At 47.9% G+C, this 17,819-nt stretch overlaps 1 protein-coding gene across 1 annotated transcript; it reads left to right on the forward strand.

The window, feature by feature from the left end:
• Positions 1-303: 303 nt before the first annotated feature.
• Positions 304-16,704, forward strand: PLLP (plasmolipin). Its single transcript, XM_081872489.1, has 4 exons — positions 304-603; positions 11,282-11,455; positions 14,294-14,416; positions 16,259-16,704. Exons 1-4 carry the CDS (start codon positions 466-468, stop codon positions 16,376-16,378), a joined length of 555 nt encoding a protein of 184 aa, XP_081728615.1. The 5' UTR covers positions 304-465; the 3' UTR covers positions 16,379-16,704.
• Positions 16,705-17,819: the final 1,115 nt, after the last annotated feature.

A 17,819-nucleotide genomic window follows, 5' to 3' on the forward strand; every position in this document is an offset into this window, starting at 1 on the left:
TCTGCCTGGGATTCTTTAGCTGTGCTTCCTGCGCTGCAGGGGGTTGGACTGGATGACCTTTGGGGATCCCTTCCAGCTATGCAATTCAATGATTCTACGAGTCTATGATAAGACCGACGTCCTGATGCCAAGGAAAGAATCCCCTGCTGAGAAAGCTGCGGTCTCCAAAGCTGCGGCGCAGGGCTTGTTCCAGGAAGGTGGCAACCCGAGGGCGGGAAAGGGTTAATCCGGCTGCCTGGCGGCGGCTGGGCTCGCCCTCCGGGGGCTTGGGCTCTCGGCGGCGGCGGCCCTGCCCTGCCTTGCCTGCCTCCTCCTCCTGCTGCTTGTGCTCGGCGGACGCGCCTTCCAGGCACCGGGACCAGCGTTCCGAGGCAGCCCCAGCAGCAGCAGCAGCCCGGCTCCCCGCTCCGCCGGCCCCTCTCGTGGCCCGATCCCCCTCCGGGGGGCGCCGACCGCAGCCTCAGGATGCCCGAGTTCCCGGCCAAAGTCAGCACCCGGACCAGCACCCCCGCCGGGGCTCAGGGCGGCGGGCTGCTGCGCTCCTCCTCGGTGGACCTCGAATTCCTCCGCTCCCTCTTCGGGGTCCTGATGATCGTGGAAATCGTGAGTCGACCTCCGCCCCAAGCTCTTTCCTTTTCCCATCCCTCCTCCCGGGTCCTGCGGCCGAGAGAGGCGTCTTCCGAGAAGAGGGTGTCTCTGAGCGCGTGCAGAGTGCCGTCCTAGCCTAGCGGCTCCGTAGCGGCCAGGCGCATCAGGCTAGGCTCTCTTTTCCTCGCTTGTTGGCGGGAGCGTTGGGCGGGGGGGGGGGTGTCCAAATCCGGCAGAACTGGCTCCCCACTTCTGAAAGGAGGGAAGTCATCTGATAAAAACCCTTACCGTCGAAAGAGGGCTTCCAGAAGTCCAGTTGAGCTGCCCAACCGCACTATTATGAGGACGGGGTGGGGTGGGACTTTTTCGCTTGTCTGTTTGTCCCCCCTGCAGCATAAGGGGTTGGGGAATTGGCGCTAGCTCAGCGGCAGAGCAGCTGCTTGGCATGCAGAAGGTCTTCAGCAGGTGGTTTTTAAGCAGAGGTTGGATTCCTTGGCTGTGCTGCATTGCTGCTGGTTGGACTAATGATTCTTGGGGGGGGGGTCCCTTCCATGTCCTATGATTGTGATTCCAAGGAGGGCTGGAAAAGACTCCCGGATGAAGCCCCCTCTCCAGGCTGGGGGTTTGTGGGTTGACCCCAGGGCAGAAGAATCGTGGGCAGCGTGGAGGGATGATAGCGAGATGCAGAATGAAGTCGGGCAGAGCAGCGTCAATTGCACCTGTTTGCTTTGCCCTCTTCTGCTTTGCACCAAGCAGCAAAGGGCTTGAAAACGGGGACTAGCACCTTGAGGTGGCCGACCTGTGCAGGGTGGCCCAGGGAGGTAGGACTGGTTCTTGCTCCAATGCAGATAATTTTACCTGCAAAAAATTGGAGGGTGAGTAGGGGTAACGGGCTTCCACATCAATGTTTTGGCGCTTGCTGTGAAAATACTTTGGGCCAGGAAAGGAAAGAGTGCTCCTAAGTACCGGTATGTACAGCATACCTTTTCGCCTGCGTAATTTTGGGCTACAGGTGGGAGAACTGAATTCTGGAGTTATCTCCTGTGTAACAATAACATCCCTGCCAAGTTCCCAGCCAAGAGATGGAGGAGAGCTTTCCGCTCCGCATATACAGTACTAGCGTCATCTCAGACTTTTTTGAATTCTAGGCTTTCCAAATGATTTCATTTTCTGTGCTCCCTTCTTCCAATAATAGCCATTGATTTCACAAGGGACTTTGCAGACACCTGCGCTCAGAGCTGTTGTGCACGCAGGTCTCTTGTTTGTGTGCAAACATTTCCACATTGTGGCTCTAAGCCAGCTCTTACCTTTACAGAGGAACAGAGTAGGACACCCGTGATTCCTGCATTGCAGGGGGTTGGACTAGATGACGCTTGCGGTCCCTTCTAACTCTGCAGTTCTATGATTCCATTGCTTCTGTTTTCTAACTATTTACTGTAAGCCCCTTGGAACAGGGTATCTCCTTCTTTGTAAAGTGCTATGCACATTGGCACTCTGTGTGTGTGCACACTAATAAACCATCTCCAGCCTCTCCTAAAACCACACACAGAAGATTCATTAAAACTAGCACAGACTCTATTGTTTGGGGGGCTGTGGGTGGGTCAAACACTGCTTTGGAATACCAGAGCTGGGTTTGGGGGAGGCGGGACAGGAGAGGCAACTTCTACACATTTTCAGGAGACTTCTGGTTCTGATAGAAGGTGACTGAGGGTTTATTCAATTCCCCCCCAAGTTTGTGGCTGACTGGCTGGCTGGCTGTCCCACAGAGTACCCAAATGGGAATGACTCCAGAAGAGGGACAAACTTTCCCCCAAACTTGTGTCATAAGAGGCAACCCACCCCACACTCTAAAAAAGTACGGTAGGTTTTTCTAACTGGTGTTGTCCTGATGTTTTGGACCAATATTTGCAGCCATAGCAGACGTGTAAAGCAAGAAGTGTTTCTAAGAATGTGCAAAGTACCTTTTCCTTGTTATGGAACTCCTTTCTGGTGGATATTCAACAGGCAACAACACTTTGGAAGACGTATTTTAATTGCAAACTGTCTTCTCAGAAGAATAACCGAATCCTGGCCACCATTTTTCTGGGGACAGCACAATGAGAGTGTGTCTGATTAGGATTCATGGGTGTAGCCAGGATTTTTGTGGGGGGTGGGCAGAACCTTAGTTAGCTATGCTATTTTTATTGATTTAGGGAGGGCTGCTCCCCCTCCCTGCCTCCTTTTGGCTACACCCATGTTAGGAATGTATTGCATATAACTTTTGTTTGTATATTCCTTTGAGGGTGGTTTTTTTTTTTTTAGTATGAAGCAATGTAAGAAATTTCCTAAATGAATAGAATGTCAGAATTGCCATCCTAAGCACCTGGAGGGCACCAGGTTGGGGAAGGCTGCTGGGTAGAATTTGTCTCCCCTTCCCCAGCTTCACAGGGCACAGATATGTGTCAGAAAAGGAGAGGTTCATTGGGGTGGGGGGGGGCAGGTAGGCAGGCAGGAAACCCAGCCAGATGGGCGGGGTATAAATAATAAAATCATCACCCACCCACCCACACAGCACAACACACCTCCAGTGCAGATCATGTAGGGTTTTCTACAGAAATCTATCCATCCATGTCTTGGAAGGTGATGGGGGTGGGGCAAAGCCTCTATTCATCACCCTCCAAAATGGCCTGAGAACAAAGGACTTAGATAGGATGTTTTGGTGTGGTTTGTTTTTGCAAAAGGGAAGCCTTGAAGAATTGTTTCTTCTGCCTCCTGTGGTTAAGGTGGTACTGTACCACCTCTGGACCCCCTAGCCTCATTCTCTTTTGAGAAACAGCATGGCTGCTGGCTAAGATACAAGAAGTTCCTGCTATTTGTGCTCTCTGGGAACAATTGGAAACATTTTTGTCCCAGCTGCAGTGTGTGTGATGTCAGTCTTTGTATTGTTTTTAAATTTACCTTTAATGGTTGGGGGGGGGGTTGTTGTGTTCCTTTAAAACCTATTTTGGTTGTTTTCCTTGCATTATTTTAAATTGCCTTGAAATTTGCAAGAGGAGATTCACAAATTAGTTCTGGGGTGTGTGTGTGTGTGTGTGTGTGTGTGTGTGTAGACCAGTCTTTGCCAGTCTGGCACCCATCCAGATGTTTTGGAGCCCACTCTCCTGACCGGGGCTGATGGGGCCTGTGGCCCCAAAGGGATGGAGAGCACAGGTAGGCAAAGGTGGATGTAGAGAGATTCAGCCTTAATGGGCTCTTTTCACACTTTAGCCACGCAGTCATAGCAAAAGTCAGGGGGATAAAGGGGTTGTTATTTCCTTTCCCCTCAATAAATTAACTATTGTCCACAGCTGGGTTGGAGAGTTGTAAAACATGCCTGTTGAGTTGGATTGCAGGGGGTTCGACTAGATGGCCCTTTGGCTCCCTTCCAACTCTACAATTCTATGAATTTGACTACAGAATAGGAGTATGTTCATTTCTTCCAGGCTGCTAAAAGGTGCGATTATATGTGTGCACCTAAGGTTCACTTGATTTCAGCATAGCGGCATCTACCTCTTGAGTGGAAAAGGGCAGTTGCCTGGTGTAAAGGTCTCTCCAGAAGCAGAGAGAAATAGAATTGTAGTATTGGAAGGGACCCCACGGGTCACCGAATCCTACGCCCTGCAGTGCAGGAATCACAGCGCAATAATCCCTGACAGATGGCCACCCAACCTCTGCTTACAAACCTCCAATGAAGGAGTATCTGCCCCCTTCTGAGGGAGTCAGTTTCCTTGTCAAATGGCTCTTACAGCCAGAAAGGTCTTCCTAATGTTGATTCAGAATCTCCTTTCTTGTAATTATCACAGCCTACAGAAATAACGCCAAGCCAAACCCTGTGGCAGCTAAGGTGAGGCGAAGGGTGGGAGGACAACAGTAGGTGGCGCCAGAGCTAGTAAGTGGTGGTGCCAACTAATTCTGGTTTGGTCTCTGCCTCCTCCCTGTTGAATTTGTTAATGGCAGCACTGAGTCAGAGGAGGAGGAAGCTGACGCCCTGTACCGCCTGCTGGGCTGTTCGTAATCCACCTTGCTCTTCCTCCTCCTGCTGCGCTAACTAGATCTGAGCCATGGTTTGGCTTAGCGTTGTGTCCAAACCCAGGCTGGTGCTTTGGTGTCTCTCTGCATGCAAGCCATGATCTGTGGGGAAGTTTTCTTCTTGGCTTGTTGCTTGTCGTTTGGCTGGGGGAGATGAACCATGAACCAGGGTTGGGATGTAACGCTAAACCATGGTACAACAGCGGGGGTGGAGTGGGGGTAATGAGGCAGCATTATTTTTGCTAAGTCCCCACACTCCTGTGTCTTCACACTTAGTCATCGTTTGTTGTTGTTGTTTAGTCGTTTAGTCATGTCCAACTCTTCGTGACCCCATGGACCAGAGCATGCCAGGCACTCCTGTCTTCCACTGCCTCCCGCAGTTTGGTCAAACTCATGTTGGTAGCTTTGAGAACACTGTCCAACCATCTCATCCTCTGTTGTCCCCTTCTCCTTGTGCCCTCTATCTTCCCCAACATCAGGGTCTTTTCCAGGGAGTCTTCTCTTCTCATGAGGTGGCCAAAGTATTGGAGCCTCAGCTTCACGATCTGTCCTTCCAGTGAGCACTCAAGGCTGATTTCCTTAAGAATGGATAGGTTTGATCTTCTTGTAGTCCATGGGACTCTCAAGAGTCTCCTCCAGCACCATAATTCAAAAAGTCATCATTTAGCTTCATATTATTTGCAAACTGGGTCTCTGGACTTTGCCCAGTTCAGTCACTGGAAATGTGCAATATTTGTACAGTTATGTAATTCCACGCTCTGGACTTCCTGATCCTACTGGGGTGGGAGGTATTTTAGATGGTGATGTGTGTTGTGCCACATTCTTGAAATAAGTGGAGCGTGTGCCCTTCTGCATTTTGCCCCCCTGCCCCCAGCTTGATCTGCTGACTTGGGCCCCAGACCTCTGCCCCCAAGTCCTGCCCTGGTGGCACCACCACAGAAGCTTGGGGACGGACAAAAGAACTTTTGTGGATGATTTTCTGACTTGGCAACCCACCTGCAGTAGCAGCAGCAGAGTCTGAGGTCAGTGCTCTGCAGAAAGCAGCACAGGCTGGGCTAACGAGGAGTTTGAGCAGACAGAGAAGAACAGTTTCTAACAAGAGCTGAAACTGTGGGTGCTGTTTCATAAGGCTCCATGAGTAGCTCGTTAAGGATCTTCTGCCTGTTCGATTCCCCCTCCCATTATTTTACTGAACTTTTAATGTGGAAAAAATGCAAGTTACATCAGGTGTGAACCAAAAGCATCTGCTTTTGGCTTTATGTATTAAAAAGAGTGGATAAAGCTATTGTTACAAAAGTTGGGTGCCACCCCCACTCTCTGCTGAGCAATAGCAAGTTTCCCAGGGTTCCAGGCATTCACCCATGATTAGTAGAAATGATGCAGCAGAGACTGTCATAGCTTTAAGAAATATAGTTTATTTACATCTTCAGCTTACATGGAGAGAATCCAGAACTTAAAGCATGGTCATTTCAAGATGGGCTTGTTGCTCACAGCAGTGCAACCCTGGAGTCAAACCTGGACATCTCCCAGCCAGCCTTCAGCCAGCCTCTTCCTTCTTTTTCCCAGCACACCTTGCTTAAGACACTCTTTTCCTGTCACTTTCCACCCAGTGACCCTGGCAACCTTCTGTCTGCCCAGCAGGAGTGCCAACTCCAGGGCACGTCCAGGGTCGTGGGTGCCATGCAATGTGCATGGCCCTGTAACCAAAATTTGAGTGCCTGGCACCCAGGAGAATTTGGTGGGTGCTCGGGCACCCGGGGTTCCAGGGAGTTGGCACTAATGCTGTCTAGACCCAGAATTCCTCTTTGATGGGGTGTCAACACCTGTTGTCATGTTAAAGCCTCTATCCCAGGTGAAGCTGTGGCTTGGAAAGGAACCTTAGCCTGTATTTTTCCACTGTCCTGCAATCTTCTCTTCAATACTCCAAATAAGCACCCAACTGCCACACCCCAGCCGGCAGCCCAACGATTTTGCATCTGGTCCCAGCTGTTGGGCCTCAGGGTCCTAGTGAAGAATAAGGTAGATCTGGCAAGGTGAAGGTCACGCCGCACCTATTGAGGAGGATACTTCTTCTGACTTCATGCTTCCTCAAAAAAATACCACCCAGGTTGGCCCTTAGAGGCATGTGGGGGGAGGAGTGGGGCTCTGGGGTAAGTTTGCGCCCCTTCAGATGCCCCTTTCATTATCTCCTAGTGGGAGTTTTTCAGAAGTTGTTCTTTCATGTTTACCTTTGCCGCTGCCTCTTCCTCCAAGGAACTCAGGAGAGCGCATGTGGCTGTTTCTCTCATCCCCATTTTATTTTCACAATAATTCTGTGGGGTTAAGGAGAGAGAGAGAAACCAAAGACTGACAAACTATCTCAAGAAGGTGAGCCTTCATAGTTGAGTGGTCTCTCAGATTTCTCTGATCATATTCCACAATATCACGTTGTTTTGTTTTAAGCATGTGCGTGGAATGTGTATGGTAAAAACACAACTCCAGGGGCTGAAGAACACGTCTTTCAGCTTAAGTTTGCTGTGGTTGCACACCACAGAGGCAGGCTCCATTATCCGGCCCTGTCCTTAATTCGTATTGTTACATGCACCCCACTCCCCAAGTAATGGGAGACTTCAGAGGTGCTAGTGCACACCTGTGTCTTCCCAGCTTCAGACAAGACTAGAAAAGACTGGCCTACTCTTCTCCTACCCCCAGAATGACATTGCCTCCAATCAGGTGAGGGAGGAAAGTCTGGCCCCTTCTTCTGGAAGCATCACTAGCCAGTAATTTCTATGACAACACACCTGTCCTGGGCCAACTCTTTAGTCATGTAAAAAGATGCTTAATGGACTTGGCTAGGGCCACTTAACAGACTGGTCTGACTCGTTCCTTCTATGTTTGAGGGTGGAATCCAAACATGACATCCATGCCATCACCCCAGTTCTATCATGCTATATTTCATTGCTAAGTCGCTCTCATTTTCCCTCCTCCTGAGCAGTTTCTGGGCGCTTTAATAGTTGTGTTTTTATAGTTAATAAGGGTGCCTTTTTATGTTGCGCCAAACCAAATGCCTGAAACAGTTGCCTCACTCTGTTCAATGATAGGACCAGCTCTGCATGGCACAGAACAGCAAACAGTGACATGGCAAAGGTGGGAGAAAACAGCTGGGATTCACCCATCTCTGCCCAAAGTGACAGTTGTAAAAATATTCATATCCCAAAGCCCTCCCCAACTGACCAGGCACCCAAGCTATCCTCCTCTCCTCTGCACAATGGAAACGGCTGGTATTAGCTGCCGTGCCCACAATTTGTTTTGTTTTTTGCTTCTTTGGAATGTATCCATGAAGGAAACAAAGGGAGCTGGATTAGTAGGTAGAGAGGAGGGGTGGGGGTGGGGAAGGAGGCAGTGAATGGAAATGTTCTGTGACACTTCCCCAATGTCATTGCATTATTGCCGTCTGGACTAGAGGGCAATGAAAGTGAGACAAAAAACAGGCAAACCAGAACATATATAGTTTCAGGGGCATGCACTAACTGGACATGCAGTACATCTGCCCCCAAACTTTTCCATATGTAAAAACTACTGAAAGCCTATGACCACCCTGATAGTATTATGGGTATGAATCTTCATAGAATCAGAGTTGTGAGAGACTCCTTGGGTAATCTAGCCCAACCCCCTGAGATGCAGGAATCACTGTTCAAGAATTCCTGACAAATGGCCATCCAACTTCTGTTTAAAAACCTCCAGGGAAGGGAGAGTCCACCACCTTCCAAAGGAGTCTGTTCCACTGTCAAATGGCTTTTATTGTCAGAAGGTTCTTCTTAATATTTAGTTAGAATCTTCTTTCTTGTTACTCGAATCCATCAGTTCAGGTCCTCCCCTCAGGAGGGGTGGAAAACAAGCTTGCACCATCTACCCAGGGACAGCCCTTCAGATATTTGAAGATGGCTATCATTTCTCCTCTCAGTCTCCTCTTCTCCAGGCTGAACATTCCCAAGTCCTTAAACTGATCCTCATAAGACTTGATTTCCAGAACCTGTATCATCTTGGTCACCCTCCTCTGCGCACACTGCAGCTTGTCAATAGTCTTCTTAAACCATGGAGTCCACAAATGGACACAGGACTGACCAAGGGTCTGACTAAGACAGAATAGAGTGGTACTATTACATACTTCCCTTGATCTGGACACTAGACTTCTGTTGATGCAGGTTATAATTGCATTATCCTTTACTGCTGCTGCACCATGCTTGTAGATATGATGCACACAACAGAGGATGCCTGAGGGGTCTCAAAGCCCAGCTGCCACTGCCCCGCCTGCAAGGCTGTGAGAGACCAATTACTTTCCTACTTGTTTGCAAACCTGGAGGGCTGAACAGGGCTTCGCCCAGCCAGAGATGGGGGGGGGGGCGGAGTTGATTGTGTTGTTCTTTAATGGCAGACTTACCTACTTTTAACTTTTCAAAACAGAGTGTGAACTAAAGTAGTCATCCTTTGAAATGTACACTTCTCTGAATTTTGAAGTGTAATTTCTCCAGCCATTTAATGTGCACAACGTGCATGTATTGATGACAATATTATAAAAAACACATTTTATTATGGGAAATTGCTTTGCACATATATTAGGATAAATTTGCACTAAGCTGTTGATGAATTTTCATGCGGACTTTCGTCCTGTCCTTTTTTTTTTTACACAAACTGATATGGACATTCAGAGAACTAAACTTCAGATAAAAAGAAGAAGAGAGAAGCTGAGAGAAACCAAAGTTGATTTATTGGCCCACCCCTGTCGTCCTCTCCTCCACACTTCGGTTTGCAGTCAGTCTGATGTGGGTCCTACAGAGTGCCTTGCCAGTGTCAGCCTTTCAATAGCCTTTTGTGCTGGATCGTGCATGGCTGTGCTTGATGCCCCAAGGAATGGGCAATCTGATAACTATCAAGCTGGATTTGAAAATAGCTTTATCCTTTTGCTAAAGTTAATAAAGCAGGACTAACGACGGAAGTCAGCGGCAGCCAGGCTGCTGCAGGCAATTGGCTGCCATGGGAATATCTCCTTTCTCCTCCCTCCTTGAAAGCAGAACCCCCTTCCCCTCACTTGCTATCAATTACATGACAAATTTGTGGCTGGCCACCTCTAGTCAAGCCCAGAGCAGAATTTCAGCTGTGCGTTCGGCCTCCTGTACCAACCGCAACATCATCATCAATATATTTCTTTTCTTAATAGCTATTGTGGAGGCAGGGAAGGAGAAGCCTGAAAGAGAAGGCATTGTCCAGACCAAAGCAACAGGAGAGAGCCAGAGTGTTTATGCCAGAGACAATGTCTCTTTGGCCACATAGCGCCTCTTTCATGGCCACCAGCAATGAAAGACTTTTGTGGAGTCACCGGCGGTAAATCAAGCCCCTGGCCAGCTGCTTTAACTGCATCATTCTCCTCCTCCTCTACCTCCTCCCTGTAAGAGGGATATTAATACTTTGGAGATGATGTGAGGTGTCCTCTTCCTTAACCTGATGCCTCCACTTTCTAAGCTACTTGCCTCCAGCTGGTGAACTTGATGTTCTCTTTGGGGGTGCAGAAACCAACCAGTCCCTGCAAGCTGGGAGTCTGCACAGCCATTTTTGACTTGTTAATCTTATTTATGGCAACGTTTTCAATGTGCATCTTTGCTTCTTGTTTTTTAATTTTCTCTATGGTTGCAAGTGCGTTGTGGGCAGAAAATTGCTTGCTTGTTTACTCTCCAGCAGCCAAGGGGCTGGATGACTTAGCCAAGGCGGCAGCAGGAGCAGACAGGAGCTGTGCCCCACTAGGCCCCAGAGCCAGGAAAGAGACAATGGGCAACAAGCCCCTAGGGAGGTATAACATTGCTTCCAGTGACTGAGCAGAAGCCAAGAGTGTGCCTGTGTAACCATGGACACAGACACCATGAGGCGGTTTGCAGGTGCCTGAAGTATATTGCATTGGCACTTGAGAGAGAATGAAGAGCTTGCGCCAAAGTTGCCAGGTGCCCTTATTCTGCACATCTGTGTCACTAGGAATAAATTCAGTGGAACTGTGTGCCACAGTGAAATGTACCATATTGCAGCAATGCCTGTTTGCCTTGGGAGTGCAGTAGTGTGGCGGGGTTGGAGCTTACCTACCGCCTCTTTCAGACGACATGCACCACAGTTTAAGAAGGGTATTGACAAGCTGAAAGGTGGGCAGAGGACGATGACTAGGATGAGCAAGAGTCTGGAAACCAAGCCTTATTTATGTAGAATGGCTTAGGGAGTTGGGCCTGGAGGAGATGGAGAGGTGAAATGATAGCTCTCTGCAAATATCTAAAGGGCTGTCACATGGAAGATGGAGCAAGTTGTTTTCTGCTGCTCCTGAAGGTAGGAACCGAACTGAGGAATTCAAATGACAAGAAAGGAGATTCTGACTAAAGATCGGACTAAAGAGACACTTTCTGACAGGAAAAGATGTCTGGCAGTGGAATGGACTCCCTCAGAAGCTGGTGGACTTTCACTGGAGGTTTTTAAGCAGAGCTTGGATGGTCACCTGTCATGGAAGCTTTAGCTGTGATTCCTGCATTGCAGGGGGTTGGACTAGATGGCCCTTGGGGTTCCTTCCAGCTCCGATTCTGCAAAATATCCTTCACTAGCAAAAGTTGTCAATGCCCTTTTTTCTGTTGTACAGGTGCTGGGATGCCTGGTGTGGGCCCTCATTGCAGACACATATTACCAACCGTACCCTTCCTACGGGTGGGTGATGTTTGTTGCTATCTTCTTCTGGCTGGTAACGGTCATCCTTTTTGGGATGTACCTCTTCCAACTTCAGGCGAAGCTCTACATGATTCCTTGGCCTATTGTGGTGAGTACCCAATACCCTTCTTCAGCCTGGGGCCCTTCACCCCAAGCCCCCCCCACTGTCCTCCAGATGGTTTGTGCTACAGCTTTCAGCTGTGCCTGCCTGAGGGCTGATGGGAACTGTAGATCAAACCACTACGAGGGCAGTGGGGGTGGCAGGAAGTCTGGCTTTTCCCGTTAAGTTCTGGAAGCCTAGCTGCCTCCCTATTAATCAATTTATTTATTTTTAATGTATGCACTGCTACATCATTAAAAAAATCAAAGCAGTTTGCAACAGTATATAGGTGACTCTCCGTTTATGCAATTTGGCTCATGTGCAAGCGTGTGTACACAAGGCCCCAGGAAATCAATCAATCAAAATGGCAGAAAGCCGTGTAAAGGGCAAAAATGGCTTTGTAAATTGACACAAAAGCTACTTGCCTCCAGCGGGTGAACTCAGCTTAAAACCTGGCTCAGTAGTAGACAGTGCAACTGTCTTAACCAGGGTGTCACATGTTGGCAGCTATGTGCGCCCATCAGCAGTCTGGCTGCCACATGCTGCCCCAGTTGGAGCTTTTGGGTGAGGCCCAGGGCAGCCCCCCATAGAGTGCATCGCAGTAAACCAGCCTCAGGGTTACCAACATATGAACTTTAGGGAGCACATACTTTAGAGAGCAGCCTTTGTGCCTCTCTTCTGCTGTTAATGCCTGATTGTAATTCGTGCAGCTATCGCAGGAAAGAGAAAAGGCATTTGTAAACCTTTTTTGCTCAGGATAGGTTCTGATGTTCACAGGACCAGCTGATCTAGTAGAATTAAATGATAGGTTTATTTCACCTTGTGTTTAAATGTAAGTATTGTTGGTTGTTGTTGTTGTTGTTTAAAAAAAATGCAAAATGGGCCTTAGGGAGGTGATGCAGAATTTGCAGCTTTCTAACAGCAGCAGGTGAAGATTGCCCCTGGCACCAGGGACATCAGCTTAGATGAGTCCTGCAGGAAACAGTTAAGTCTCCATTTCTGCAGCAATTCAGCAAGTCCCTTCTTCTCTTCTGTGGAAGAGCAAAGTGCCACCTCCCCATTCTGCCAGTCCAGAAGGCAGAGACAGGAAAGGAACAGTGCTCTCATTGTTACACTTTCATAACCAGTATGACTAGAATTCCTACAGCCATCTAAGCAGAAACTGTTGCCAAAATTCCAAAACTGAATGGGCGACTCTTGCAGTTGGTCCTGTGCAAATCAGCGAAGTGCGCACTTGTTTTGGCCACAGAACATCCTAGTCTAAGTGACCTTTATCAATCAGGAACAGATCCACGAAAGGGTCCCCTCCACATGAGAATTGCATGTGCTTTTTTCATCTACGATGAAGCCAGACATAAATATTAAGGCTGGTGCAACATGTTGACTGCTTCTAGCTTCACAGTTTGAACAGTACATACCACCAAATTGGAGGCTACTCTTGCTTGTCTGCCAGTGCTTCAAGAGGACTGCTTTGTCTTTTCTAAAATTAATTTTAATTACCGTAGTTAAAGGACCATTATTCACCTTGTTTTTTTAAAAAAAGAAAGTTGGTTTGCTTGCTATTTTAAAAAATACAGAACTGTTCAGGGGAATGTGCATTCGTGAGGTCGCAGGCGCTAGCCATTCAGTACTGATGACATTTGACTTCTGCTGCAAAGTTGCATAACCAGAGGATTTTTTTTTCTAGAGCTTGAAAAAAAATGTATGATTGCTGTACAGGGGAGAGGCTATAGCTCATTGGTGAAACACACACATTGCACGCAGGAGACCCAGGCTCAATTTCCATTTTCACATAAAAGAATCAAGTAGCAGGTGATAGAGAAAAGTCTCTACCTGATCCTGAGGAAAGCTGCTGCCATTCAGAGTAAAAATGAATGGTCTAGATCAGCCATCCCCAAACTTGGCCCTCCAGCTGTTTGGGACTACAATTCCCATCATCACCGACCACTGGTCTTGTTAGCTAGGGATGATGGGAGTTGTAGTCCCAAAAAGAGCTGGAGGGCTGAGTTTGGGGGTGCCTGGTCAAGATGGACCAATGGTCTAGCTCAGGTTTGTAACCAAGCACAGTAAAGCTGCTTCCAACCCATAACTAAAATTATTACATCTGTCTTTACCCAATAAATGTTACATCTGCCTTCTTCACCTAATAAACACTATTATTTGCCTAGTGTTATATATCTGAATCAGAACAATCCTCAGAATCCTTTTCACTAGGATAAGCAAAACTATTGTAATCCAATTCTAGGATTTGTATCCTAGAATTTTCACCAGTGTGCTAGTTTGTTTGCATTCTCCTTGAGCAAAGGATGCTGCAAGTAAAATCTCTTCATTCCTGGAGGAACGCTGATGGCAGTGACATGGCAGCAAACTCATGCACCTGGCTGCTTAGGAGGAAGACTGGGTGTGGGAGAGGCGATTGGAAACACATGCCCATTTTCATCTCCCGGAACAACCTTGTGCGGGGGAGAAAATGGGCATCTTATTGGCTAACACCTGTGAGATCATACAGGCTTCAGTTCCTGTAGCAGCTTTGCAACTTATTTAAAATGTCCGTGCGGAGTTTCTTTTTGTAAGATAAAAGGAAAAAGCACACATTAGAAAGATGCAGTCAGTCCCCACCTGAAGCATGAGGGCGAGAGGCAAGAGCAAGATTCAGCTTGTATGCATAAGGCAGGTCATGGCATCTGGGTCACCTGCAGTTGAACAATCTGCTGTGAGAATTGTCAAGAATGTTAGGAACATAGGGAGATGCTTTTCATTGAGTTGCAGCCCTTCCCCAATGTTCTGTAGGTCTTCGCCTTTAGACCTCATGGAATGTCCTCCAAAACTGTCTTCTTTTTCTTCCAGCTAGTGGTATTCAATGTTGCTGCGTCTGTCTTGTATGCAACAGCTTTCATCACAAGCGCGGCTTCTGTTGAGCCGTACTCCTGGCCGCACTCACCAGACTACAACAGAAGAGCCTCTGCCTCGGTGAGTTAACCCTTTGCACTTGCATCCCCGTTGCACTTGTTGCCGGGGGGCGGGGAGGGGGGAAGAAACGCCGTCATCTGGAATATGCGGTTTGCTGAATTTCGCAATCCAGCGAAGTTGAGTGCACAGAAACGCATATGCTAAGGTAAAGGGTGCCTAAGAGTGCACACGTTGGTGAAAACAACATACAAAATTTCTTTAGGGAAAACTGCTTTGCCAAAAAGATGGAATCGCATAGAAAAATGTGTAACTTACAGAAAAGTTGCACTAAAATGTTGAGTTTTCATGAGGACTTTTTGTTTAAAAGAACACAATGGTGTGAAAATGTGGAGAACTGAATGAGGGGGAAAGTGAGAATCTGAGAGAACCCAAAATTCACAGCTTCACCTATCCCTGCCCATCTGAATATGAAGGGAGCCTCCAGATGACTCTGAGCCCCCCCCCTTTTCCTTTTACCATACCTACATAGTTATATGACCCCAATTGCCCCCACAGTACTCAGCCCCCCCACCCCCTGCAATGCCATCTGTAAATATGTGGTGCTAGCTTGCTAGTACATCATTTTGTGTACTCATCCAGAGCTTGCAGTGCCAGCAATGAGGTAACGTTCAGTAACTGGGAATCCAGCTGAAACTACATAATGTGTTCTGTCCTCCCCCCTGGAGTAACTCAGCTCCTTAGTCCAGTGCCAGCCACCAGCATGACGGGTGATGTGTAATGCTGTGTTAACCAGTTTTGGCTAGGCAAGGGTACGCTGGCACACCACCCTCAATTTCCAGGTTATCACTTTGTACTGTGTTTTTACTGAAATCCACTGCAGGCTGCAGTGGACATATTTATGTTAAATCTATTTAGGACTGAGGTTTTAACAGTTCAGAGGGAGATCCTTCTTTGCATCTCACTTACTCCCTATTTTAGGGACGCGGGTGGCGCTGTGGGTTAAACCACAGGGCCTAGGACTTGCCGATCAGAAGGTCGGCGGTTCGAATCCCCGCGACGGGGTGAGCTCCCGTTGTCCGGTCCCTGCTCCTGCCAACCTAGCAGTTCGAAAGCACGTCAAAGTGCAAGTAGATAAATAGGTACCACTCCGGCGGGAAGGTAAACGGCATTTCCGTGCGCTGCTCTGGTTCGCCAGAAGCGGCTTAGTCATGCTGGCAACATGACCCAGAAGCTGTCTGAGGACAAACGCCGGCTCCCTTGGCCAATAAAGCGAGATGAGCGCCGCAACCCCAGAGTCGGTCACGACTGGACCTAATGGTCAGGGGTCCCTTTACCTTTACTCCCTATTTTAAGAACTCAAGGCCATGGGGTTCTTGAATGTTGTGATGAGTACTGACATACTCTTACGCCTTGGCTGGAAGCTACTTTTTCTTATATTATTAACAGCTACCAGAGTGGATGTTTTGAAAGGCTTCAGTGCTGAAACTCAGCTTCTGCATTTGGCCTTTGTCCATATGATCCAATAAATGCCCAGCAGATTTGTGCACAAGACCAGTTCCCATCTCCCCCTTTAAAATTGATACTCTAGCTGCCAGAAGAGGCAAGCTACTTTTAATTGAGATTTTAAGCAGAAAAGTGGATTGTCTCTACTGCAGGCAGTGGAGATCTTCACAGAAAATGTTGGGTTCATCAGCATTTTCCTACTGAAGCTTTTTTATTCCTCTTCAGCCAAAAAGGCTCCCAGAGGCTTACATAAACTCAGTAGAAACAACCACCACTGCAATCTTTGCCTGCACATTTACAATCTAATCATCATACGATGACTTGGGACCCAGGATGGACCTACAGCTTACTCACCTAAGCTCCTGGGACATTAATGCCCCCGTCTCCTGTCTTTTGCAGTTTTTTGCTTGCCTGGTGATGATTGGCTATGGGGTCAGTGCCTGCCTCAGCATTCGAGCCTGGAGGGGATATGGGAGTAACGCAGCAACCAGCCAAGCAACCATTTCTAATCACGCCTGAAAACTGTGGGCCATCAACACAACTTGACTGGGTGACAGTGGCTACTGGGGCCTTTGGGTGTTTGGTGTCTTCCCTCTGCCCCTTTCCCTTCCAGACCTAGTACTCTGAATGCTATTCCCAGTCCCAGCTTTAGCATGGCCTTTGCCAAGTACGCTGTATGTGTTTTTAACGCCATCTATAGCTGGTTAAAGCATCCCACCCCATACTTTTCACTAATTAGTATCCTCAGACTGGTCAAGGGCCAGCTGAATCAATGGAGCAAAGCCAGCAAGAGACAACCCAAGGGCTGGTGTTCTCTCTCTCTCTCTCTCTCTCTCTCTCTCTCTCTCTCTCTCTCTCTCACACACACACACACACACACACACACACACACACACACAGAGAGAGAGAGAGAGAGACGACTCGTGGCTTGCAGTGAGACAGCACAGGTAACACCCCATTTAGTAATCTCAGCATTTCATGCCACTTTTGACCCAATGCTACTGCAGGGACTGCCCTATACAAACAGAAATCAAGTGGTTGAAATTAAGGGGGAACCTGCCTTTCCGTACCTTGGCTGCATGTGATCTTATTGCTAAAGGCCACTGCATGTGGTGGCCATTCAAAGTTGCAGGGTCATATTAGTGCCGGCGATTTGACACTGCACAAGCCTGGTGCACACAGGTATTTGCCATCACTTGATGACCAGCAGCTGAATGTGTCAACTGACTACACTGAGCAAGCATCAGGTTCAAAGGGTCATCAAAGTGCTCTGAAGTGGGAAGATGGTCCACTGAGCCCCACTGTCATCAAGGGATGGACACACTCCTGTGAAGCAGCCCAGAGGATGCCCATCTCCAGGGACGGCCAAGCCAGCACGTCTCACCAAAAACTAAACCCACTAAAAAAGCAAACCCAGCAGCCTCCCTTTATGCCAGCCACTTTCAGCCATTATGTAAATAATGTATAATTATTAACCCAGTGTGTTCCATAGTAGCAAGGATGCTTCTGGTACAAGACCACAGGTATTTTATTTCTAAAAAAAGGTTTTGTTTTAAATAAAGTAAATAAATCTTTCACCTTTGTCAAATGAGGGCTTTCCAGCACCGAATTTGCTTGAAGAGGCACCTAATTCGTTTCCTTCAGTAGTACAAGTACATGGGGAATGGCTCTGCCTGTCTTTACTTGTTAAACACTTATTTAGTTGCCAGATATAGTCTAGACAATTCAGGAAGGCATGTGGGTGTCCTGTGTTGGACTGCATTATGCAAGCACAGCAGCCTGATAAACTCTTCCATTGTATGGCCAAGCAAAAAAGTTTCCAGTCCTTATGAAGTGGGGGCCAGAAGAAATTCCAAAAGGCAGAGTTGGACTTTGTGACCAAGAGTTCCAAGCACACCAGGTCCAGCTAGCTTTTCACCTTCTATTAGAGACTCTCTTTCTTTCTTCCTTGATGGATTTT

The sequence above is a fragment of the Podarcis erhardii genome, assembly GCF_964252035.2.
Source record: "Podarcis erhardii genome assembly, chromosome: 7".
Lineage (NCBI taxonomy): Eukaryota > Metazoa > Chordata > Lepidosauria > Squamata > Lacertidae > Podarcis > Podarcis erhardii.